Source organism: Populus alba, chromosome 17, assembly GCF_005239225.2.
Source record: "Populus alba chromosome 17, ASM523922v2, whole genome shotgun sequence".
Lineage (NCBI taxonomy): Eukaryota > Viridiplantae > Streptophyta > Magnoliopsida > Malpighiales > Salicaceae > Populus > Populus alba.
Window position 1 is genome coordinate 2,036,483 of NC_133300.1, and position 24,987 is coordinate 2,061,469.

Genomic DNA, 24,987 nt, shown 5'->3' on the forward strand with positions numbered 1-24,987 from the left:
TTCTCCTAAGCTCGAGTCCATGCCAGGAGAGAAGCTGCCCTCCTCCCTTGTATCTCTTCAAATATCAGGTCTGATAAATCTGAAATCTGTAATGGGCGTCAGCACCTCACCCTCTCTTCGCGAATTGATTATCTCGGATTGTCCTAAGCTCGAGTCTGTGCCAGGAGAAGGCCTTTCCCAATGTAACATTAGAGGTCTTTTATCTAGGCTCCGTTTAGACTCCAGTTTAGTTTTGTAGAAAATTAGATTTTTTGGAAAAATAAATTCCTGAAAAATGAATTATTTTTCAATGTTTGGTAGTGTTATGAAAACTGAATTGAAAAAACATTTTTTAATGTTTGGTTATGTTATGAAAATTAAACTGAAAAATAATTTATTAATAAATTAATTTTTTTTAAGTTTATATAATATATATAAAATATTTAATATAATATTTAATCACTTACAATAAAAAGAATGAAATCTAAAAAAGTATAATGATGAATTTTTTTTATTATATCTTATATTCATATATAGCTTATTTTATAAAATATAACTATATATGTCATATAATATTATAGAGATATAACCTTGTGAAATTTTTCATAAATAAAACTTATTAATATATTTTTTTTAATTTTAAAAGCTTAAAATATGTTTTTTTTCATATGAATAAAATTTTCACTATTCTATTTGTTATTACTAAAGCACTAGGAATAAAAAAAATAAAAAACAAGGAAAATGAAATACCAAAAAGAAAAAGGCTAAAAAAAAATAGAAAAAAATAAAAGAAACAAAGCAATCATTATAATAATAAAAAAGGGATGAAAACTGAATCTGCCACACACAAAGGGTGGCAAAATAGAGTTTTTCTATTGATAAAAAAGAAAAATAAAATAAAGCATGTGTTTTGGCAAGTGCAGATTTATTTGGATAGGGTGTGTGGATGAGGTGCATGTGGTCCTGTGATCGGTTACAAGAGAAGGAGATAACACACGTGTTTTTTTGGTAAGTAAAGGAAAGTATTTTCCTTGGAATAAGAAAAGGAAAGTGTTTTCCTGCCACAAAGTATTCATTTTTTCATTGACCGAAATTACCTTTCCTTTGACTAGTTTTCCAGATGGTTACCAAACATGGGAAAACTAGAGAAAATGATTTCCAGGAAAATGAATTCCTGGAAACAAACAAGGCCTTAATATGGTTAAAAAGAGAGAGTTGGACGAAAAGTGTCGTCTCCGGCGCTTCGCGGGCAAGCAGTCAATTATCTAGGTCCCGTTTGGTGGAATGTAATTTTTTTTTAAAAATAAATTTAAAAAAAAAGTGAATTATTTTATGATGTTTGGTAGTGTAATAGAAAATAAATTAGTAAATACTTTTCAGTGTTTGGTTATGTCATGAAAAATGAGCTGGAAAATAACTTATTAATGTTTTATTTTTCTCAAGTTTATTAAAATAATGAGGAACAAATCTTACAAATTAAAAGGTTGAATGAGAATGAAATTAAAAAAATATATATAATTTCATAAAGTATCTCAAATAAAATAAAATAATAATTAAAATAATAGAGATCAAATTTAAAAAAAAATGAAAGATGAAGAAATTAAAATAATAATAATTAAAATTTCATAAATTATTTCAAATAAAATAAGTAACAATAAAAAAAATAAGGATCAAATTTTATAGATAAAAAATTTCAATAAAAAAATGATAAGAAAAAACACAAATAACAATTATAAAAATGAGAACCAAAATTAATATAAAAATTAATTTTTAAGAGATGAAATTGATAAATAAATATTCAAAATAAAATATATAGAGTAATTAAAAATTTAAAAATTAAATTTGATATAATCAATAAATAATATAACATTTCGATCTTTTAATTTGAATAAAGCCTATTTCTTATCTCTTCATCATGGAAGAAAAAAGAGAATTTTCTAGGCTAATGGTTGGTTACTGTCTCACAATAGAAAAAGATAGTGAAGATAGAAGGAATATATTTTCTATTTTAAAAATATAGAAATTTATTAAAAACCTTTAGTAAAATATATATTTATTTTATTTTTTGTGTTTGTTTTTTTTGTTTTTTCTATTCTAATATAGTAATTGTCATAATCCAATTTTTGACCTTTTTATTTTAATTATTTTATTTAAAAAAAAATGATGAAAAAAAAAAATAAAAAAAATAAATGAAGAATGAATTAAAATTTGGGTTAAGGGCAACATGATTGGAAGTTTAAATATGAAGTTTAAATATTTAATTAAACTCTTGACTAGTTTAATTAATTAAATCAAGGGCTTAATTGGAGAATTGATTTAATTAAAATTTAGATTATTTTAATTAATGAAATCAAGATTTTAATTGAATAATTAATAAGTTTGAGGACTTAATTAAACTTTGATTTAATTAATTAAAGAAATCAGGGGTGTAATTGAAAAAATACCAAAGTTTGGAACCGACTCAAGGAAAAATTACTAGAAAATTAAAGTCCAATGACCAAATTGAATAGTCCAAACACCTAGAACTGTTGTGTAAATGGCATTATAACTCAAGGATTCATAGTCTTCGTCCAACCAACCCGCAGCACCAGGACCCTTACCATCATAGTCTTCGTCCAGAGCAGGGGAATTCGAAAGCAAGAGAGGAGCTTCGCCCAGCGATTCCAGCAAAGTCTCTGCAAAACCAGGTAACTTATTCCTTCTCCACGCTTTGTAAATTAAGTCATTTGCTGCGCAAAGGTAAAATAATTACCTTGTTACTGTTGCAAGCATGCGTGAATAATTCACGCATGCCTACAACAGTACCCAACAATGAATGGGATAAATTACTGCTACCTTTGCGGTTTGTGGAGCAAGGAAGTAAGATTGTCGTGGCAACACGGGATCAAGATGTAGCAAAAGTCACGCAAACTGTCATCACCTCTCACCGCTTGAATGTAATAAGTGATGAAGATTGCTGGAAGTTGTTTGCAAGGGATGCATTTAGTGGTGTAAATTCTGGAGCAGTCTCACACTTGGAAGCATTTGGCAGAGAAATAGTGAGAAAGTGCAAAGGTTTACCGCTGGCAGCGAAAACTCTTGGGGGCGTTTTGCACTCCGTAGGAGATGTCAAGCAATGGGAGAAGATAACCAATAACAGTTTGTGGGGTTTGTCGAATGAAAACATCCCTCCAGCTCTAACATTGAGCTATTATTATCTCCCTTCACATCTGAAACGTTGTTTTGCTTATTGTGCAATATTTCCCAAGGGTTATGTATTCAAGAAGGATGGATTAATCACTGAATGGATGGCACAAGGTTTTTTAGTCCAGTCCAGACGCGTCGAGGAGATGGAAGATATAGGTGAAAAATACTTTGATGATCTTATCTGCAGATCATTTTTCCAGCAATCACTTCATGTTCAATCAGATTTCAGCATGCATGACCTCATAAGTGATTTAGCTGAATACGCGTCAGGAGAATTTTGCTGTTTACTGTTTAACCATGATAGAAAAGACAAATTGGTGCTTATAAAGTTTTTTTGTATGGGTTTTTTTAAGGTTCCCAAGATATTTTTGGTTAAAAACAAGTTGACATTTAAGAGTTTTGGTAGTCCAAAACGTTGGTTTCTAATTTCCTACTAGACAACAACATATTATTTGCTAAAGTGAACAACATGTTATTTGTTCTATTTCAAAAAAAATCTTAGACAAATTGCTAAAAGGTTAGGCTTGCGTGTTTATATATATATATATATATATAAACACGCAAGCCTAACCTTTTAGATTCAATAGAGGCTGATCCTGTAGCAAATCAAGCATTTGAGCCTAGCCTTTCAAAGCATGGGTGCGCATGAGCTTCATTCACTTGGTCTTTAAATATTGCACATGAATCTTTACAGAGGAATAAAATATATATTTTGTTATTGTGAATTTTTATTTGTTTGTTTATGTGAATTAATTATTCTTTTATTTTTCCTTACAAGCGCATAAAAATTATAAAGACATAATTTTTTGTTACTGAAACTTTCTTTTCAAATCATGATGATTTTTTATTTTAAAAATGTTTCTAATAAAAAAAACATGTTTTCTTCAAAATAAAAAAACAAATAAATAAGGAAAAGGGAGTTTTTGACCAAAGAAACATATTTTTTCCTCATGGATTTAAATTATTAGAATTTCTTGAGAATATTGGTTTTAATAACTTTAAGTGTTAATTCAAAAAAGGGTTTTATTAATAAAAAATATTTGTTTATTCAAAATAGGAAAAAAAAATATAAGAGATGAAAAGAATTTGAAACAAAAAATCTATAAAAATTTAAATCATCCAAACTCTTTCAAATATTTATTTTAATTGCCATATAATTAAATAAAAATTAACTATAAAAAATGGTCTCGCTGTCTTTTCTATTTCCTTTATTATAATATTTATATGTATCTATGTTTTGCTTTTTTATTAGAAAAATCAACTTCTTAATTTAAATTTAATCTTTAATTAACATTCATGTTTTTTTTACAGTTTATATATTTTTAAATTTATTGTATTAAACACATATATTATCTTTTTATTCTTCGATTAACAAATTTATTTATTTATTTTTGTTGAAATTTGTTAAGATAGTATAAAACACAACAATAATACCTGTGCCTGAATCGTGGAGCGCGGATACAATATAATATAATTAATATAATTTTCTTGTCTCTTATTTTCCTATAAAGTCTACGTATTCTCATCATGCAATTCAGTGGCCTAATTATCATTATCTCTCACATGATCACTTTCTCACCCTTTCTGCAAAAATCCACCAAGCCTCCTGCTTTCCACTACTCCTTCTCTCACATATTCCCACCCTCACCGTTTCTGCAAAAATCCACCATGGCTCTGGAGTTGATCGGCGAATCAATTCTCTCTCCTGTCATTCAGGTTCTGGTCGACAGGTTGGCCTCTCGTGAGGTTCTGGGCTTCTTCAAAAGCCATAAACTCGATGGTGGTCTTCTGGAAAAGCTGAATGAAACACTGAATACTGTTAACGGACTACTCGACGATGCGGAGGAGAAGCAGATTACAAATCGTGCTGTGAAGAACTGGCTCAATGATGTTCAACATGCTGTCTATGAAGCTGAGGACATATCGGAGGAGATTGATTATGAATATCTACGATCCAAGGACATTGATACCCCTCGACCTGACAGCAGTTGGGTAAGCGTAAGTTCTTGCACCTATAGACCTTGCTTCCTCATAAAATGTTTGTTTGTTTTGTTTGTTTGTTTTTTAACTTTCATGTATGCTCTCTAGTCTGTAAACGAGGAAAAAATAATTTTAGGCATGGTTGTTGTCTTTCTGTGAGTTTTAATTAAAGAGTATTCATTGTTATGCATGCAACTAATATCATTGGCTTTTGGTGTCTCTGGCGAAATTATGCTTGCAAATTCTCATTTATTAATTAGTTTTCTAGACATGGGCTTTGGATTTTTAAAATCTGAATTATTTATATAAATTTTGTCAATTTTAATTAAATTATATATTTTTTTATAAGAGCATAAATAAATTTTAATTGTTCTGAAAAAAATAAGGGATATAAAATTGAATTGTCTTTCAATATTTTTCATGATGAATAATTAGGACTTACGAGATTCAAAACCCATTATTATAAATATTAAATTTCTTAGTATTTATATATATAATAATCACCAAGAATTATGCCCTGATTTTTTGTTAGCACAATTAGACTCTGAAATGATTTTTTATACATGAAAGCTTCATATCTTTGTTTTAAATATTAAAAATAAATACTTTACTTTTAATATAATATAATAGGGGCTATGAAAATCACTAATGACATTTAATCACTATCTTTTTAAAACTTGAATTTTACTGCGTGCATTAAGTTAGCATCAACAATTGTAAAATCTTGAAAAAGAAAACTTATTAATTCTCTAGATGTAAAAATCTTAATGTTTATGTTTTGATATTAAAAAATTATAATGTTTTCCTGAATTCTATCTCATATATTTAGTCCACCATTGCAGGTAAGGGATCGGGTTCCATTTCTAAATCCAGCTAATAGAAGGATGAAAGAGATGGAAGCAGAGTTACAAAAGATCCTTGAGAAGCTTGAACGTTTACTTAAACACAAGGGTGATCTGCGCCACATAGAAGGTACTGGTGGATGGAGACCATTGTCAGAGAAAACAACTCCACTGGTTAATGAATCTCATGTATATGGAAGGGATGCTGATAAGGAAGCCATAATGGAGCACTTGTTGACACAACAAAACACGGATGGCTCAAATTTATGTGCGGTCCCTATTGTGGGCATGGCCGGAATTGGTAAAACCACTTTTGCTCAGCTTCTCTACAACGACAAAAGGGTAGATGAGTGCTTCAAGCTCAAACCCTGGGTCTGGGCTTCGCAACAATTTGACGTCAACAGGATTATTAAGGATATTCTTGATAAGATCGACGCAAGTACTTGCCCCACCAAAGAACCAGATGAATCTCTAATGGAGGCAGTGAAAGGGAAGAAACTTCTTCTTGTTCTAGATGATGCGTGGAACATCAAGTACAATGAATGGGATAAACTACTGCTACCTTTGCGGTATGTGGAGCAAGGAAGTAAGATTGTCGTGACAACACGGGATGAAGATGTAGCAAGAGTCACGCAAACTGTCATCCCCTTTCACCGCTTGAATGTAATAAGCGATGAATATTGCTGGAAGTTGTTTGCAAGGGATGCATTTAGTGGTGTAAATTCTGGAGCAGTCTCACACTTGGAAGCATTTGGCAGAGAAATAGTGAGAAAGTGCAAAGGTTTACCGCTGGCTGCGAAAACTCTTGGGGGTGTTTCGCACTCCGTAGGAGATGTCAGGCAATGGGAGAAGATATCCAATAGCAGTATGTGGGGTTCGTCGAATGAAAACATCCCTCCAGCTCTAAAATTGAGCTATTATTATCTCCCTTCGCACCTGAAACGTTGTTTTGCTTATTGTGCAATATTACAGAAGGGTTGTTTATTCGAGAAGGATGGATTAATCACTGAATGGATGGCACAAGGTTTTTTAGTCCAGTCCAGACGCGTCGAGGAGATGGAAGATATAGGTGAAAAATACTTTGATGATCTTATCTGCAGATCATTTTTCCAGCAATCACTTCATGTTCAATCAGATTTCAGCATGCATGACCTCATAAGTGATTTAGCTGAATACGCGTCAGGAGAATTTTGCTTTAAGCTTGGTATTAATGAATCGTGCTCTGGGTTGGAGGGCCAAAATTTGTGCGCCTTGTTTCTTAGGAAAGTTGATATTGAGGCACTGAATGACATCTTGCCAAATCTTAAGCGCTTGCGAATGCTATGGAAAGGTTACCAAAAATTTTTTTTGCTTGTTGGATGAAAGCATTTATATTTCTTATGTTGATTACTATATCCTACAAAAATACATGGAACACTTTTTAGATCAAATTTATTCCATCTTGTGTCCCAAGTATAAGGGAAACATCGGGAGCCAAAAATACAAAGAAATGAATAAATAGGATGTTTACCATGTAAGCAAAAGTACAGAGTGTCAGAGTTAAGAGGAGTAGAGGGTAGTCTATTAATGAGATAAACAACAGTTGAAAAAGCCTCAACCCATAAAAATAAAGGAGTACCGCTATGAAATAACATTGTCATACCTAGTTCTCTTATAATTATGTGTCGCCTTTCAACCATACCTGTTTGTTCAGGAGTGTAAGGACAAGATACCTGGTGAACAATTCCTGTGGAGCGAATAATTTTGAGTTAATAAATTCTCCTCCTCCATTTGAGTGAAAGACTTTGATCTGTTTATTGAATTGCCTATTAGTATACTTTTCGAATGATATAAAAACTATTAGAAAATCAAATTTGTTATGAAAAGGAATTATCCATGTATATTTAGAGAAATCATCTACTAGGCAAGCATAATATTTGAATTTTCCAATTGATAAAACAGGGGCAGGTCCCCATAAATTACAATGTATTTTTTCAAAAACATCAGTACTTGAATGTTCAGAATGCGAAAAAGGTAGTTTGCTAAGTTTTCCTAATTGACAACCATCACAAAGTTGCTCAGTCTTCATAGGTCATGTGACGTCAATCAATCCTTTATTTTTTAATAGCTGCACTACAGAAGCTTGAGGATGTCCTAGGCATTGATGCCAAACTTCTGCTGATCCAGTTTTAAAACGATAGGAAAAATATAATTCTGGCGAGTTGTGCAAGACATAAAGATCACTCTTACATCTACTTGTGATCAGAGGTTGTCCTGTTTTCCATTTCTTAACTCAAAAATCAACGTCAGAAAACTCACAGTTCATAGGAAATTGTTTGGTAAGCTGACTTATTAAAAGTAAATTTTTAGTTAATTCAGGAACAATGAGAACATCATTAATAGGTAATTTAGTATTGTTTTGTTTAATAAATGAATCTCCAATACCAACAACCGGTAGAGACGATTGATTTCCAATAACAATAGAGTCAGTTCCAAAATACTTACGAACATCAGTTAACATACCTGGCTTACTTGTCATATGATTTGATGTACCAGTGTCTGATGTCCATTCCGTGTCAACTACGGTGTTGTCTAGCGTAAGGGCTACTAGTGCTTATGGGATTTCAGTGTCCTGAGTAGTATTTTGTTTAGGTATCACTAGCATATTTTAGCAATGTGACTCGTTGTGCCACAATATTGGCATTTGTCTTCGCGATACAAATCTCGTTCTGTTTGAGTCATGCGGCGTTCTCCTGGTGGTGGAGGACGACGTGGTTGAGTGAGATTAAAATACCTTCTGTTTTGATCTCTAGATTGCTGGGCTTGAAATCCTCTTCCATCAGATGTGAATTGATATGTGCTACGTGCTGAGGAAGGTTGCTATGTTCTCTGCTGATGGTGTTGCTGTTGTTGTCCATAAAACGCAAGTTGTTGTGGAACCTGTGTGTTTGTTATGAAGGAGAACCAATTTCGGCGTTGATCAAAGTTTTGAAGCTGTGAAACCAGCTCTGAATAGGATGGTCTTGTAGGCTTCAACATGGTTGTTGTGAAGTTTTCATAGTGTGGACCAAGGCTGGTGAGAAGACAAAAAACCTTTTCATTGTCTGAAACTGGTTTTCCAATTGCTGCAAGGCTATCACACAATCTTTTGAAGGTGCGGATATGCTCTTCCATGGATTGATTTTCATGTTTACGGAAGTAGGTAACCTGTTGCCGAAGTGTGAATTCACGTTCTTGTGAATCCTTAGCATACGCATTCTTTAATTCTTCCCAAACAGCAAATGCTGTTTCTAGTCCAACAACAAGACTAAGTGCTTCTTCAGACAAGATTTCCAATAATCCAACCTCGAAGGAGTCGGTCAGATTTTCTCCAAATGATGAAGGCTTTTGTTAGGACTGGTGCTGTATTTTTTGTGTGTAGGTTGTTGATTGAATCTCGTGTGTTGTATTTTGCTGGTGCAAGAACTTCATTGGTGAGATGCTCAACAAGCTCCTGACTTTCTGCAAGAGCTAGAGCTTGTTCTCTCCATAATGGGTAGTTTGTTTGGTTAAGTTTGAGGGTAATAAAGTCACCAACATTGAGAGACAACAAAGTCATTATGAAGGATGTGATTGTATTTGATATGTGTGTGCTCACTCAAGCTCTGATACCAAGAGAAAAAGCTGAACAGGGGACACAGCAGATGAAGAATATGTGTTTACTACAATACTATTAAGCATACAAACGTGAGCACCATTAATTATAATTTGTATAGGATACTCTTTATATATAGAGTAGTAATTAGCTATTGCCTTTTCATTACTTATTTCTTTCTATGAATACAATATTCCTTATTTATATATATTGATTTGTTTCTGATATAAGGTAGTTGTAGTTTCCACAACTATGAGAGGTGTGCCAAAGCTGTAATTTCCTTCTTTGAGAAGTAGCTGTTGGTTGAGGTAGCCACAACTATGATTTCCATGTATGCTTAATTACCATTCTGAATAGTAGCCGTTGGAGATATTATTTTAGAATGGTTAGTGACGAGAGTGAGGATCATGTGGTGGTGGTGCTGCTGCAGTTGCTGGCAAAGGTGAGGATCCTGTGCTGCTGCTGCTGCTGTCTCCTACTACTGCTGCAAAGTTATTTTGTTGTTGTTAATACGCATGAGCTTCATTCACTTGGCCTTTAAATATTGCACATGAATCTTTGAAGAGGAATAAAATATATATTTTGTTATTGTGAATTTTTATTTTGTTTATGTGAATTAATTATTCATTTATTTTTCTGCAAAAATCCACCAAGCCTCCTGCTTTCCACTACTCCTTTTCTCTCACATATTCCCACCCTCACCGTTTCTGCAAAAATCCACCATGGCTCTGGAGTTGATCGGCGGATCAATTCTCTCTCCTGTCATTCAGGTTCTGGTCGACAGGTTATGCATGCAACTAATATCATTGGCTGTCTCTGGCGAAATTATGCTTGCAAATTCTCATTTATTAATTAGTTTTCTAGACATGGGCTTTGGATTTTTTAAAATCTGAATTATTTATATAAATTTTGTCAATTTTAAATAAGTTATATATTTTTTATAAGAGCATAAATAAATTTTAATTGTTCTGAAAAAATAAGGGATATAAAATTGAATTGTCTTTCAATATTTTTAATGATGAATAATTACGAGATTCAAAACCCATTATTATAAATATTAAATTTCTTAGTATTTATATATATAATAATCACCAAGAATTATGCCCTTATTTTTTGTTAGCACAATTAGAATCTGAAATGATATTTTATATATGAAAGCTTCATATCTTTGTTTTAAGTATTAAACATAAATACTTTACTTTTAATATAATATAACAAGGGCTATGAAAATCACTAATGACATTTAATCACTTTCTTTTAAAACTTGAATTTTACTGCGTGAATTAAGTTAGCATCAACAATTGTAAATTCTTGAAAAAGGGCTATGACACACGGCACGAGAGAGAAGTACTTGAGAGATTGGAGCCTTCTGAAAATGTGAAAGAGCTTGCCATTAATGGGTACAACGTTTCCAGGCTGGCTTGGAAACTCTTCTTTCTCAAATATGGTAAAGTTGAAACTTTCTGGATGTAAGAACTGCATCCTCTTGCCACCAGTGGGTCAGCTGCCTTCTCTAGAAGAGCTCCAAATTAAAGGATTTGATGAAGTCGTGGCTGTTGGTCCTGAGTTCTATGGAAGTGACTCTTCGATGGAGAATCCATTTAAATCCCTCAAAATATTACAGTTCAAGGGGACGAAAAAATGGCAGGAATGGAAAACAGATGTAGCTGGTGCTTTCCCTCATCTTACAGATCTCAACATATTACGGTGTCCCGGGTTAACAAGTGCCATGCCTCGTCACCTTCCTTCTTTATCGATTATTGGTATTGAAGAATGTCCGCAGCTTGGGGAAGGATTTAGGATACGTAAAAAAAAATTCATAAAATTAAAGTGAAAATACAAATAAATTTATTGTTAAAATTATATTTTTTGATGTTTTGTGGAATATAATTCATTTATAATTGAATCTGAATCTGAATTGATATTGTAACAACCCCTCAACCGGGATAAAATAATAATCTCATGTTAACTGAAAACCAAAATAATTAAATTTTTTCTAAGTCAACCATGTGACCATGGGCATGTGATTTAGATAATTTTATCGGAAGGAAAGCAAAAACAAAACACAAAAACTGATTTCATAAAAATTAAATATTGAAGAATAAGTTTTTTTTTAAAAATAATTTCTCTCATGAAGAAACCAAAATCAATATGTGCAAACCTTTAAAAAAAAAAAAAAAAGAAGCTAAGTAACGAAATCTTAAAAATACCAATATAAAAGAGTTAAAACAAAATAAACATAAGTAAAAAAAAATAAAGATTAAATTCAACATTAAAAAATAGAAATTAAATGATGAGGAATAAAATCAAAACAATATCTAATTAGTTGAAGGATTTAAAAATCTCAAAAGAAATAGTGTTAAATTTAATATAAAAATAAAATAAAATGATTAGAGAGAAATAGAAATAATTACTATTTTTATAAAATAAAAACAAAAGAAAAAATCAATAAAAAAATAAAAACTATATGTGATATAAGTGTTATCCGCACATATCAACCATTGGTTCCAAACAAAACAATAAAATAAAAAAACTGGACACTTGTAGTCATCAGGTCCAAACCTACCTGAAAGGCAGAAGTAACTGCATATGCATTTGCAATACCATGCCACAACCAAATCAATCGTTACCAAAACCATCCTTTATTCATTATTAAAGGTCTTCTCGTTAACAAAACAGAAAAACAAAGTGAAAAAAAGAGAGAGAGAGAGATTGGTTTGAATGGCAAATGCATAAGCAAAAAATAATCAGATATGGAAACCATAAAGAGAGCAACGAAAGGATAAAAATCGATCAAAAAACCCTTACTGAAAGAAGAAACAACACACATTCACCTCACGTGTCCTCTATCGGTTTGTTCAAGAAAAAAAGAGACAAGAACTGCATCACCACCTCCATCCTCTCTCAGTAGCTTCTTCTTCTCCAATGTGGATACCTTTTTGGTTCTTACATGTTCTATGCCTCCTCTCCCTTTTCTAAATCATGACTACAAGTGAAGAAAACAACTCTAATCCCACCCAAGAACAATGCTCTAATACCAAAGTCCATAGGAGACAAAAGAGATTTAAAGTTAAAGAAGAGAGAAAAGAAAAGGAAGCCAACAAAAGAGAATAAAAGGCTGAACAAATACTGAAACCCTAACTAGAACAAGTAATTAAGCTCATACCCAATAATAATTAAATTAAACCCAATAAATAATGTTTAATTAATAAATTTCAACTAAAAATTCAAATAAATTAAATTAAAACATAAACTAAAGCCCAATTTTTTAATGATTTGAGCTAACCTATGATTTATGATAATATAAATGGGTGTTTCGAGTCAGTATCCCCACTATTTTTTTGTCTTTGGTGGAAAAAAAGAGAGGTGCATATTTTTTAATGAGTTGAGCTACCCTATGATTTATGATAATATAAATGGGTGTTTCGAGTCAGTATCCCCACTATTTTTTTGTCTTTGGTGGAAAAAAAGAGAGGTGCATATGTTTTTGTTAGGCCAAAAGTACTTTGCTTGCCCTAAAATAAGAAAAAGAAGGTTGCACCTTCAACATTTTAACCTTTAAGAAGAAGTGAAAAGAAAAGGTAGAAGCAGACATCATGATTATCCAAAATGCAATATTTGATCTCTGGTCCAAGCAACAAATCCACGGCTATCACAAAGATGTTGTCCACTTCTTTTGCCTTCCTTCTCTTACTTTTCTAGCTATTTTTTCCTAAACTTTCATCCCCTCTCAGCGCTGGAATGCACTAAGCGATGAAGATTGCTGGCAGGTTCTTCTTGCAAGGTATGCATTTAATTTAGGGTTGCAAATTCTTGAGCAGCCTCACACTTGGAAACATTTGGCAGAGGAATAGCGAGAAAGTGCAAAGGTTTACTGCTGGCTGCGAAGACCTCTGGGAGTCTTTTGCACTCTGAAGGAGATGTCAAGCAGTATGTGGGGTTTGTCGAATGAAAACATCCCTTAAGTTAAATTAAAAAATATATTTTTAATGAAGTATATATCATGCTAAAATCGGTAATGGGTTTCGACGAATATAAGAATTAGGAAAAATTAAAAAAAATTAAAATAGATGTGTTTTGAGAGTGATAAAAATAATTTTAAGAAATTATAATGAAAATTAAAAATAAAAGTAAACAAATAACTTTGTGAAAAAGTGTTTGTGTAAACCTCAGTTAAAAATCAGTAACGTTACAATGAAATTATAGTAAATTTATAAATTAAACAAATTGTAGAATGAAAAAATAAATATATTATATGGTCTCGAGAAATTAGTAAAACAACTTGTATAGTTCCGCGAAGATCCACCATGGCTCTGGAGTTGAGTGGAGGTCACTTATCTGTGCTGTCATTGAGGTTCAATCAATAAAAAAGTTTAAAGTTCATCTTTAAATTATTGTGAGAAGTACTAAAGTACCGTTCAATTTGTAAGAACACCAGTCTTTTTTATAAGCCAACAATTACACTTTTTAAATTTGCTATTATAATAATTTTTATTTATGTGATAATTTCACCCATGTTCTTTTAGCTTTCTACCAAATACCTTCTAATAGTAATGCCAAATGAAGTTTTTTTTTAAAATAGTTTTGAACTAATTTTATGTGTTTATATTTTAGCTGTAAACTTCATTTCCCACATGTTTCACTCTTTTACTATTGAGTTTTGTTATTGGAAATTCTCATTAAAGTTTACTGTGGTTCCTATTTTTTTTATTATCCTTCTAGTTTTATCTATTTATATTTAATTTTAAAAATTTATTTTCCTCACATTTCAATTCAGTATAAAGAGAAAAATGCTAGGAAAAAAAAAAGAAAACAAAGAAGTATTTTGGTGAGTCATATTTCAAGAACATAAATATTGATTTTAATGTTAATAGATTTACCTTTAAAAAAGAAGTTAAATCAATGTGATTTTACTGTTTAACCATGATAGAAAAGACAAATTGGTGCTTATAAAGTTTTTTTGTATGGGGTTTTTTTAAGGTTCCCAAGATATTTTTGGTTAAAAACAAGTTGACATTTAAGAGTTTTGGTAGTCCAAAACGTTGGTTTCTAATTTCCTACTAGACAACAACATATTATTTGCTAAAGTGAACAACATGTTATTTGTTCTATTTCAAAAAAATCTTAGACAAATTGCTAAAAGGTTAGGCTTGCGTGTTTTATATATATATATATATATATATATATATATATAAACACGCAAGCCTAACCTTTTAGATTCAATAGAGGCTGATCATGTAGCAAATCAAGCATTTGAGCCTAGCCTTTCAAAGCATGGGTGCGCATGAGCTTCATTCACTTGGTCTTTAAATATTGCACATGAATCTTTACAGAGGAATAAAATATATATTTTGTTATTGTGAATTTTTATTTGTTTGTTTATGTGAATTAATTATTCTTTTATTTTTCCTTACAAGCGCATAAAAATTATAAAGACATAATTTTTTGTTACTGAAACTTTCTTTTCAAATCATGATGATTTTTTATTTTAAAAATGTTTTTAATAAAAAAAACATGTTTTCTTCAAAATAAAAAAAACAAATAAATAAGGAAAAGGGAGTTTTGACCAAAGAAACATATTTTTTCCTCATGGATTTAAATTATTAGAATTCTTGAGAATATTGGTTTTAATAACTTTAAGTGTTAATTCAAAAAAGGGTTTTATTAATACAAAATATTTTTTTATTCAAAATAGGAAAAAAAAATATAAGAGATGAAAAGAATTTGAAACAAAAAATCTATAAAATTTAAATCATCCAAACTCTTTCAAATATTTATTTTAATTGCCATATAATTAAATAAAAATTAACTATAAAAATGGTCTCGCTGTCTTTTCTATTTCCTTTATTATAATATTTATATGTATCTATGTTTTGCTTTTTTATTAGAAAAATCAACTTCTTAATTTAAATTTAATCTTGAATTAACATTCATGTTTTTTTTACAGTTTATATATTTTTAAATTTATTGTATTAAACACATATATTATCTTTTTATTCTTCGATTAACAAATTTATTTATTTATTTTTGTTGAAATTTGTTAAGATAGTATAAAACACAACAATAATACCTGTGCCTGAATCGTGGAGCGCGGATACAATATAATATAATTAATATAATTTTCTTGTCTCTTATTTTCCTATAAAGTCTACGTATTCTCATCATGCAATTCAGTGGCCTAATTATCATTATCTCTCACATGATCACTTTCTCACCCTTTCTGCAAAAATCCACCAAGCCTCCTGCTTTCCACTACTCCTTCTCTCACATATTCCCACCCTCACCGTTTCTGCAAAAATCCACCACATGGCTCTGGAGTTGATCGGCGAATCAATTCTCTCTCCTGTCATTCAGGTTCTGGTCGACAGGTTGGCCTCTCGTGAGGTTCTGGGCTTCTTCAAAAGCCATAAACTCGATGGTGGTCTTCTGGAAAAGCTGAATGAAACACTGAATACTGTTAACGGACTACTCGACGATGCGGAGGAGAAGCAGATTACAAATCGTGCTGTGAAGAACTGGCTCAATGATGTTCAACATGCTGTCTATGAAGCTGAGGACATATCGGAGGAGATTGATTATGAATATCTACGATCCAAGGACATTGATACCCCTCGACCTGACAGCAGTTGGGTAAGCGTAAGTTCTTGCACCTATAGACCTTGCTTCCTCATAAAATGTTTGTTTGTTTTGTTTGTTTGTTTTTTAACTTTCATGTATGCTCTCTAGTCTGTAAACGAGGAAAAAATAATTTTAGGCATGGTTGTTGTCTTTCTGTGAGTTTTAATTAAAGAGTATTCATTGTTATGCATGCAACTAATATCATTGGCTTTTGGTGTCTCTGGCGAAATTATGCTTGCAAATTCTCATTTATTAATTAGTTTTCTAGACATGGGCTTTGGATTTTTAAAATCTGAATTATTTATATAAATTTTGTCAATTTTAATTAAATTATATATTTTTTTATAAGAGCATAAATAAATTTTAATTGTTCTGAAAAAATAAGGGATATAAAATTGAATTGTCTTTCAATATTTTTCATGATGAATAATTAGGACTTACGAGATTCAAAAACCCATTATTATAAATATTAAATTTCTTAGTATTTATATATATAATAATCACCAAGAATTATGCCCTGATTTTTTGTTAGCACAATTAGACTCTGAAATGATATTTTATACATGAAAGCTTCATATCTTTGTTTTAAATATTAAAAAATAAATACTTTACTTTTAATATAATATAATAGGGGCTATGAAAATCACTAATGACATTTAATCACTATCTTTTTAAAACTTGAATTTTACTGCGTGCATTAAGTTAGCATCAACAATTGTAAAATCTTGAAAAAGAAAACTTATTAATTCTCTAGATGTAAAAATCTTAATGTTTATGTTTTGATATTAAAAAATTATAATGTTTTCCTGAATTCTATCTCATATATTTAGTCCACCATTGCAGGTAAGGGATCGGGTTCCATTTCTAAATCCAGCTAATAGAAGGATGAAAGAGATGGAAGCAGAGTTACAAAAGATCCTTGAGAAGCTTGAACGTTTACTTAAACACAAGGGTGATCTGCGCCACATAGAAGGTACTGGTGGATGGAGACCATTGTCAGAGAAAACAACTCCACTGGTTAATGAATCTCATGTATATGGAAGGGATGCTGATAAGGAAGCCATAATGGAGCACTTGTTGACACAACAAAACACGGATGGCTCAAATTTATGTGCGGTCCCTATTGTGGGCATGGCCGGAATTGGTAAAAACCACTTTTGCTCAGCTTCTCTACAACGACAAAAGGGTAGATGAGTGCTTCAAGCTCAAACCCTGGGTCTGGGCTTCGCAACAATTTGACGTCAACAGGATTATTAAGGATATTCTTGATAAGATCGACGCAAGTACTTGCCCCACCAAAGAACCAGATGAATCTCTAATGGAGGCAGTGAAAGGGAAGAAACTTCTTCTTGTTCTAGATGATGCGTGGAACATCAAGTACAATGAATGGGATAAACTACTGCTACCTTTGCGGTATGTGGAGCAAGGAAGTAAGATTGTCGTGACAACACGGGATGAAGAAGTAGCAAGAGTCACGCAAACTGTCATCCCCTTTCACCGCTTGAATGTAATAAGCGATGAATATTGCTGGAAGTTGTTTGCAAGGGATGCATTTAGTGGTGTAAATTCTGGAGCAGTCTCACACTTGGAAGCATTTGGCAGAGAAATAGTGAGAAAGTGCAAAGGTTTACCGCTGGCTGCGAAAACTCTTGGGGGTCTTTTGCACTCCGTAGGAGATGTCAGGCAATGGGAGAAGATATCCAATAGCAGTATGTGGGGTTCGTCGAATGAAAACATCCCTCCAGCTCTAACATTGAGCTATTATTATCTCCCTTCGCACCTGAAACGTTGTTTTGCTTATTGTGCAATATTACAGAAGGGTTGTTTATTCAAGAAGGATGGATTAATCACTAAATGAATGGCACATAATTTTCTAGTCCAGCCCAGAGGCGTTGAGGAGTTGGAAGATATAGGTGAAAAATACTTTGATGATCTCGTCTCCAGGTCACTTTTCCAGCAATCAACTGATGATTCTATTTTCAGCATGCATGACCTCATAAGTGATTTAGCTGAATACGCGTCTGGAGAATTTTGCTTTAAGCTTGGTATTAATGAATCGGGCTCTAGGTTGGAGGGTGAACATTCATGCTCGCTTCCAGAAAGGACTCGTTATTTATCAATCACTTCAGGGGCAGCAAATGGCGGAGGACGTCGGATGTTTCGTAGCATTCATGGAGTCCAACATTTGCGCGCCTTGTTTCCGCCGAATTGTTTTTGTGAAGGTGATATTGAGGCACTGAATGACATCTTGCCAAATCTGAAGCGCTTGCGAATGCTATCTTTATGTCATCTAAAAGATATTTCTTCTGAGTTGCTCAATTCCATTGGCAACTTAAAACATTTGCGGCACTTGGACCTTTCTTGCACCGCCATTGAAAGGTTGCCCGAAAGTGTGTGCACCTTGTACTATTTGCAAACTTTATTGTTACAGAGGTGCCGACATCTCATGGAGTTGCCATCCAACCTTTCCAACTTGGTCGACTTACAACATCTTGATATTGAAGGGACAAAGTTGAAAGAAATGCCATCAAAAATGGGGAAACTCACACAGCTTCGAATTTTGGAATCTTACATCGTCGGAAAAGATAGCGGGTCTAGCATGAAAGAGTTGGGGAAGCTCTCACATATAAGGAAAAAACTTTCTATTCGGAATCTCAGAGATGTTGCAAATGCTCAAGATGCTTTGAATGCCGATTTGAAGGGTAAGAAGAAGATTGAGGAGTTGGGGTTGATGTGGGATGGCAATACGGATGACACGCGGCACGAGAGAGAAGTACTTGAGAGATTGGAGCCTTCTGAAAATGTGAAACAGCTTGTCATTACTGGTTACGGGGGTACAACGTTTCCAGGCTGGCTTGGAAAGTCTTCTTTCTCAAATATGGTAAAGTTGAAACTTTTTGGATGTACGTACTGCACCGCTTTACCACCATTGGGGCAGCTGCCATCTCTAGAAGAGCTCGAAATTGAAGGATTTGATGAAGTCGTGGCAGTTGGTTCTGAGTTCTATAGAAGTGACCCTTCGATGGAGAAGCCATTTAAATCCCTCAAAATGTTAAAGTTTGAGGGGATGAAAAAATGGCAGGAATGGAAAACGGATGTAGATGGTGCTTTCCCTCATCTTGCAGAGCTCCGCATAAAACATTGCCCCACGTTAACAAATGCCTTGCCTAGTCACCTTCCTTGTTTATGGAGGCTTTATATTCAAGAATGTCCACAGCTTGTGGTTTCAATTCCAGAGGCACCCATGCTCTACTTAATCAATGTATCTGAGGGCGATGGAAGTCGTATAAATGGGCTAACAGGACAGCTTGGGATATCAGATCAACCATCCACGCCGTGCCTTCATTTTAAACGAGATCCCCAGCTAAAGGGAATGGAGCAAATGAGTCATTTGGATGCCTCTCTTTTCACCGATATCAAAATCGAGGAATGTAGTTCATTTAAGTGCTGCCAGCTAGACTTTTTACCCCAGGTATCCGCACTTACCATTGAACATTGTCTCAATCTGGAATCCCTTTGTATAGGCGAGAGACCTGTCCCTGCTCTCTGTCATCTGACAATCAGTCACTGTCCTAATTTAGTTTCTTTCCCCAAAGGAGGACTAGCTGCCCCAGATTTGACAAGCCTTGTGTTAGAGGGTTGCTTATATTTGAAGTCGTTGCCGGAAAACATGCGTTCCCTCCTCCCTTCCCTACAGGATTTGCAATTGATCTCACTTCCAGAAGTTGATTCGTTTCCTGAAGGAGGTTTACCCTTCAAATTAAACACACTTTACATTGTGGATTGTATCAAACTCAAGGTATGTGGTTTGCAAGCACTCCCTTCTCTTTCATGCTTCAGATTAACTGGGAACGACGTGGAGTCTTTTGAAGAGGAGACGTTGCCCTCTACTCTTACTACCCTCGAAATCAATCGTCTGGAAAACCTGAAATCTCTGGACTACATGGGGCTTTATCACCTCACATCTCTTCAGAGATTGTGTATCTTGGGCTGCCCTAAGCTTGAGTCCATATCAGAACTGGCGCTTCCCTCCTCCCTCCAATACCTTTATCTCAGAAATCTAGAATCTCTGGACTACATGGGGCTTCATCACCTCACCTCTCTTGACACATTGAAGATCAAGAGTTGCCCTAAACTTGAGTTCATATCAGAACAGGTGCTGCCCTCCTCCCTTGAATACCAGGGGCTTCATCACCTCACCTCTCTTAGAAATTTGAGTATCGAGAGTTACCCTAAACTTGAGCACATATCAGAACAGGCACTGCCCTCCTCCCTTGAATGCCTTCATCTCTGTAAACTGGAATCTCTGAACTGCATTGGGCTTCAGCACCTCACCTCTCTTCACAAATTGAAGATCGGGAGTTGTCCTAAACTTGAATCGTTGCAGGGGCTGCCTTCCTCCCTTGAATTCTTTCAGTTAAGGGATCAGCAAGACCGGGACTACAAGGAGCTTCGAGCCCTCTCCTCTCTTCGTAAAATGAAGATAAGGAGGGGCCTGAAGCTTGAGTCCCTTCAAGAAGGCACACTTCCCTCCTCCCTTGAAGACCTTGAAATCGGGGATTTGGAAGATGTGGAATTTAAGGGGTTTCAACACCTTACCTCTCTTCGTGAATTACATATATGTAGTTCTCCTAAGCTGGAGTACGTGCCAGGAGAGAAGCTGCCCTCCTCCCTTGTATCTCTTAAAATATCAGATCTGATAAATCTGAAATCTGTGATGGGGCTTCAGCACCTCACCTCTCTTCGCGAACTGATTATCCGGGATTGTCCTAAGCTTGCGTACTTGCCAGAAGAAGAGCTGTCCTTATCACTATGTCGTGATATTAGTGGTTGTCCACTTTTTTATCATCAATCACCCAGCTGTTGCATTAGTTAGTATCTAGTTTTGTACCCGCGCTCTCCGCGGCCGAGCGATTATTTATATATAAAAAAATTAATAAATAGGTTTTACAATACATTTTTAATATAAAATATTTTCCAATAATAAGTAGAAATGTCTATACATATAGTAGCAATTAGATCAATATTTCATAAAAAAATATTTAATCTCGTAATATAAATCATGCATTTAGTTGTGTTTAACAACTATATTTTCTAGAGTATTTTTTATATATATAAAACAACTGTATACACTAATAAAAGGTAAAAAAAATCATATTCAATATAGAATGAAGAAACTTAAAAAAAAAAAAAAAAAATGGGTCAAACTATATAAATACAATAACCTTGTGACAATAGACACATGATTGATATAATTTTATAGAAATAAAAGTAAAACAAGAAAGCATAAATACTAATTCAAAAAAAAAAATTATATGTTGAAGGATGAAATTAAAAAAAAAAAAACACAAGGATACTTGATTTCACAACATGTTCATGCACTAATTGTTTTTTTAGAATATATTTTTTGTTTAATCAAACAATTATCTATGCAAATAAAATGTAAAAAAAATCACAAATGAAAGCAAATTGAATCAAATCATGAAACTCAATTATAAAACAACTCAATATTGAATAATTAATTTAAAAAAATAATTAAAAAAAATAAAAAAAAAATGGGTCAACCTTTGTTAACTTGCTAACATTGTGACCATTGGCATATGATTGTGATAACTCCATAAAAAAAATGAAAGAAAAAAATACGAAGACCAACTCTCAGAAAAATTAAATGTTGAAGGATAAAATTAAAAAATATATATAAAAAATAACTTAAAAAAAATACGAGAGTCAACTCATATTAATATTTGAAACTTGTAATTGTGATCATGAGATCAAGATTACTCATGTATGAGTCAAACCCAAAAAAACAACAAAGCAAATTTCTCAATAAAAGAATGTCGAGGCAAGAAACTTTCAATAAAAAAATGAAAAAAATATGAATCAACCAGGATTAACTCGCTAACCACGCAACCATGAAAACATGATCAAGATAACACTATTGAAAGGAAAGTGATAAAGAAAAGCACAAAGAACAACTATATTAAAAAAGAGAGAGAGAGAGAGACGTTGAATGGTGAAATTAAAAAAAAAAAAAAAAAGAAGAAGAAGAAGAAGACCAAAGTCAGTTGTCGTTAACCTTCAAAACTCATGATTATGATGTTGAGACTAACCACATAGAAGGCAAATCCAAAAAAAAAAACATAGAAAAATTCTCGGTATAAAAAAGTTAAGGCATGAAACTTAGTAAAAAAAAGCAACAAAAAATATTTAAGTCAATCATGTGACCATGAACATGTGATTTAGATAATTTTACAGAAAGGAAAGCAAAAAAAAAAACACGAAAACTAATTTCATAAAAATTTAATATTGAAAAATAAATTTTTTTAAAAAATTAATTTCTATCATGAAGAAACCAAAATCAACCCATGCAAACCTTTAAAAGTCATGGCTCAATAATAATAATAAAAAAAAGCTAAGTGATGAAATCTTAAAAAAACCAATAAAAAGAGATTCAAAATAGAATAAACATAAGTAAAAAAGAATAGAGATTAAATTCAATACTAAAAAAATAGAAATCAAATAATGAAAAATAAAATTGAAATAACATGTAATTAGTTAAAGGATTTAAAAATATCAAAAGAAGTAGTGCCAAATTTAATATAAAAATAAAATGATTAGAGACAAATAGCAATAAATACTATTTTATAAAATAAAAATAAAAATAAAAATAAAAATAAAAGAAAAAATCAATAAAAAATAAAAATGATATGTAATATAAATGTTAACCGCACATATTAACCATTGGTTCCAAACAAAACCAGAAAATAAAAAAACTGAACACCTGTAATCATCAGGTCCAGACATGCCTGAAAGACAAAAAGAACTACACATGCATTTGCAATACCATACCACAATCGAATCAATCTTACAAAAAACATCATTGCTGAAAGAAGAAACAACACACATTCGCCTCATGTGTTCTCCATCGATTTGTTCAAGAAAAAAACAGACAAGAATTGCAGCATCACCACCTCCATCCTCTCTTAATAGCTTCTTCTTCTTCTCCAATATGCCTACCTTTTTTGTTCTCACATGTTCTATGCCTCCTCTCCCTCTTCTGAAGCATGACTACAAGTGAAGAAAACAACTCTAATCCTGCCAAAGAACAATGCTCTAATACCAAATTCGATATGGGACAAAAAAAGATTTAAAGTTAAAGAAGAGAGAAAAGAAAAGGAAGCCATTGAAAAAAAAAGAAAAAGCTAATCAAATACTAAAAAATTTATGTAGAACAAGCAATTAAGTTTATAATCCATTAAATAAAATACTCAATAATAATTAAAACAAATGCAACAAATAATGTTTAATTAATAAATTTCAACTAAAAACTTAAATAAATTAAATTAAAATATAAACTAAAGTCAAATTTTTTAATGATTTGAGCTACCCTTCATTATTTATGATCATATAAAAACATAAACAGTGTTTCAAATCTATATCCCCTCATTTTTTTTTGTCTTTGTTGGAAACAAAAGGAGGTGCGTATGTTTTTGTTAGGCAAAATAAAACATATTTCCTGCCCTAAAATAAAAAAAAAAAAAAAAAAAAAAAAAGAAGGTTGCACGTTCAGCCTTTTAACCTTTAAGAAGTGAAAAGAAATGGTAGAAGCAGACACCAGGATTATCCAAAATGCTATATTTTAACCTTAAAGTGATTTAAAAAGATATTTATATAAGAATCTCAATTATTTAAATTCATAACCAAACATCTGTTTTCTTATCCATATAAAAAGATAAAAATATAAAATAAATATTTTTTTAGAATAATTATAAGTAAAGTTCTATATTTTTTAATATATATATATATATATATATATATATATCTGGCATAATTGTCAAGTTTAAACGTTTTGGTTAAAAATAAAATTAAAAAATAATAATGTAAAATCAAATTTAAATCTATATAAGAATCCAAAGTGACAGATCCCATCATGGCTGTGGAGTTCATTGAGGTTCAAGCTCAATGATGGTCTTCTCGGAAAGTTGAAAGAAACACGCACAACATTTAACAGTGAAGTGTATTCACTTAAATTAATTTAAAATAATATTTTATTTATTTTAAAAACAATTAAAATAACATGATTTTGATTTTATAAAAAAACTCTCATATAATTTAATTAAAATTAATAAATTATTATGTTGATTTGTTAAACCAAATCAATTTTAACTACACTTCTTTGACGAATTAAAGTAAGGCTCTTGACCTAAAACCTTAATCATGGATTATCAATTTGGCTTCAATAGTTAATTATTTATTTCTGTATTTTAAAAAAAATTTTAAAAAAAATAATTTTTTTATTTTTTTTATTAATTTCAAATTAATATGTTTTTAGTATTTTCAATTTATTTTGATGTGCTAATATTAAAAATAATTTTTTAAAAAATAAAAAAAATATTATTAATATGCATTTTGACACGAAAAATTATTTAAAAAAATAACCATAACTATATTGCCAAACAAACTTGACATTGAGTATTTTTTTTGAGCAAAAAAGAACTCTTACATGTGGTGATGCAATATTTCAACTGTCCTTCATTCATTTGGTCTTTTGCGCTTTGAAAATAAATGAAAGGTGAAGAAGTCTTCAAATATGTGTGACAAATTAAACCTACCCCCTCCGACTGCGAGCCCTAGCAAGTTGAATAATGGGCAGGCTTGCATGTGGAATGAATTTCCCAAAATCTTCATGTTCATACTCATAAAGAGAGAATAAGCTATAAATTAACATAATAATAATAATAATAATAATAATAATAATAATAATAAGGG

General features: G+C 32.1%; 2 protein-coding genes across 2 annotated transcripts; both read left to right on the forward strand.

The window, feature by feature from the left end:
• Nucleotides 1-2,768: 2,768 nt before the first annotated feature.
• On the forward strand, nucleotides 2,769-7,349 carry LOC118049828 (putative disease resistance RPP13-like protein 1). Its single transcript, XM_073405883.1, has 3 exons — nucleotides 2,769-3,430; nucleotides 4,704-5,157; nucleotides 5,988-7,349. Exons 1-3 carry the CDS (start codon nucleotides 2,769-2,771, stop codon nucleotides 7,347-7,349), a joined length of 2,478 nt encoding a protein of 825 aa, XP_073261984.1.
• Nucleotides 7,350-10,309: 2,960 nt separating this feature from the next.
• LOC140954892 (putative disease resistance RPP13-like protein 1) lies at nucleotides 10,310-21,094 on the forward strand. Its single transcript, XM_073405884.1, has 5 exons — nucleotides 10,310-10,370; nucleotides 15,955-16,230; nucleotides 17,062-17,362; nucleotides 17,409-17,927; nucleotides 18,096-21,094. Exons 1-5 carry the CDS (start codon nucleotides 10,323-10,325, stop codon nucleotides 21,092-21,094), a joined length of 4,143 nt encoding a protein of 1,380 aa, XP_073261985.1. The 5' UTR covers nucleotides 10,310-10,322.
• The last annotated feature ends 3,893 nt before the right edge of the window (nucleotides 21,095-24,987 follow it).

What these genes read in the sequence shown, in the direction of transcription:
- LOC118049828 (XM_073405883.1), top strand. Translation starts at nt 2,769, where the DNA reads ATGCCTACAACAGTACCCAACAATGAATGGGATAAATTACTGCTACCT. An exon ending in AGTGATTTAGCTGAATACGC is followed by an intron (nt 3,431 to 4,703) that starts GTCAGGAGAATT and finishes CATGCAATTCAG; the next exon opens with TGGCCTAATTATCATTATCT. An exon ending in CTCGACCTGACAGCAGTTGG is followed by an intron (nt 5,158 to 5,987) that starts GTAAGCGTAAGT and finishes CCACCATTGCAG; the next exon opens with GTAAGGGATCGGGTTCCATT.
- LOC140954892 (XM_073405884.1), top strand. Translation starts at nt 10,323, where the DNA reads ATGGCTCTGGAGTTGATCGGCGGATCAATTCTCTCTCCTGTCATTCAG. An exon ending in TTCTCTCTCCTGTCATTCAG is followed by an intron (nt 10,371 to 15,954) that starts GTTCTGGTCGAC and finishes CCTGTCATTCAG; the next exon opens with GTTCTGGTCGACAGGTTGGC. An exon ending in TGTGGGCATGGCCGGAATTG is followed by an intron (nt 17,363 to 17,408) that starts GTAAAAACCACT and finishes ACAAAAGGGTAG; the next exon opens with ATGAGTGCTTCAAGCTCAAA.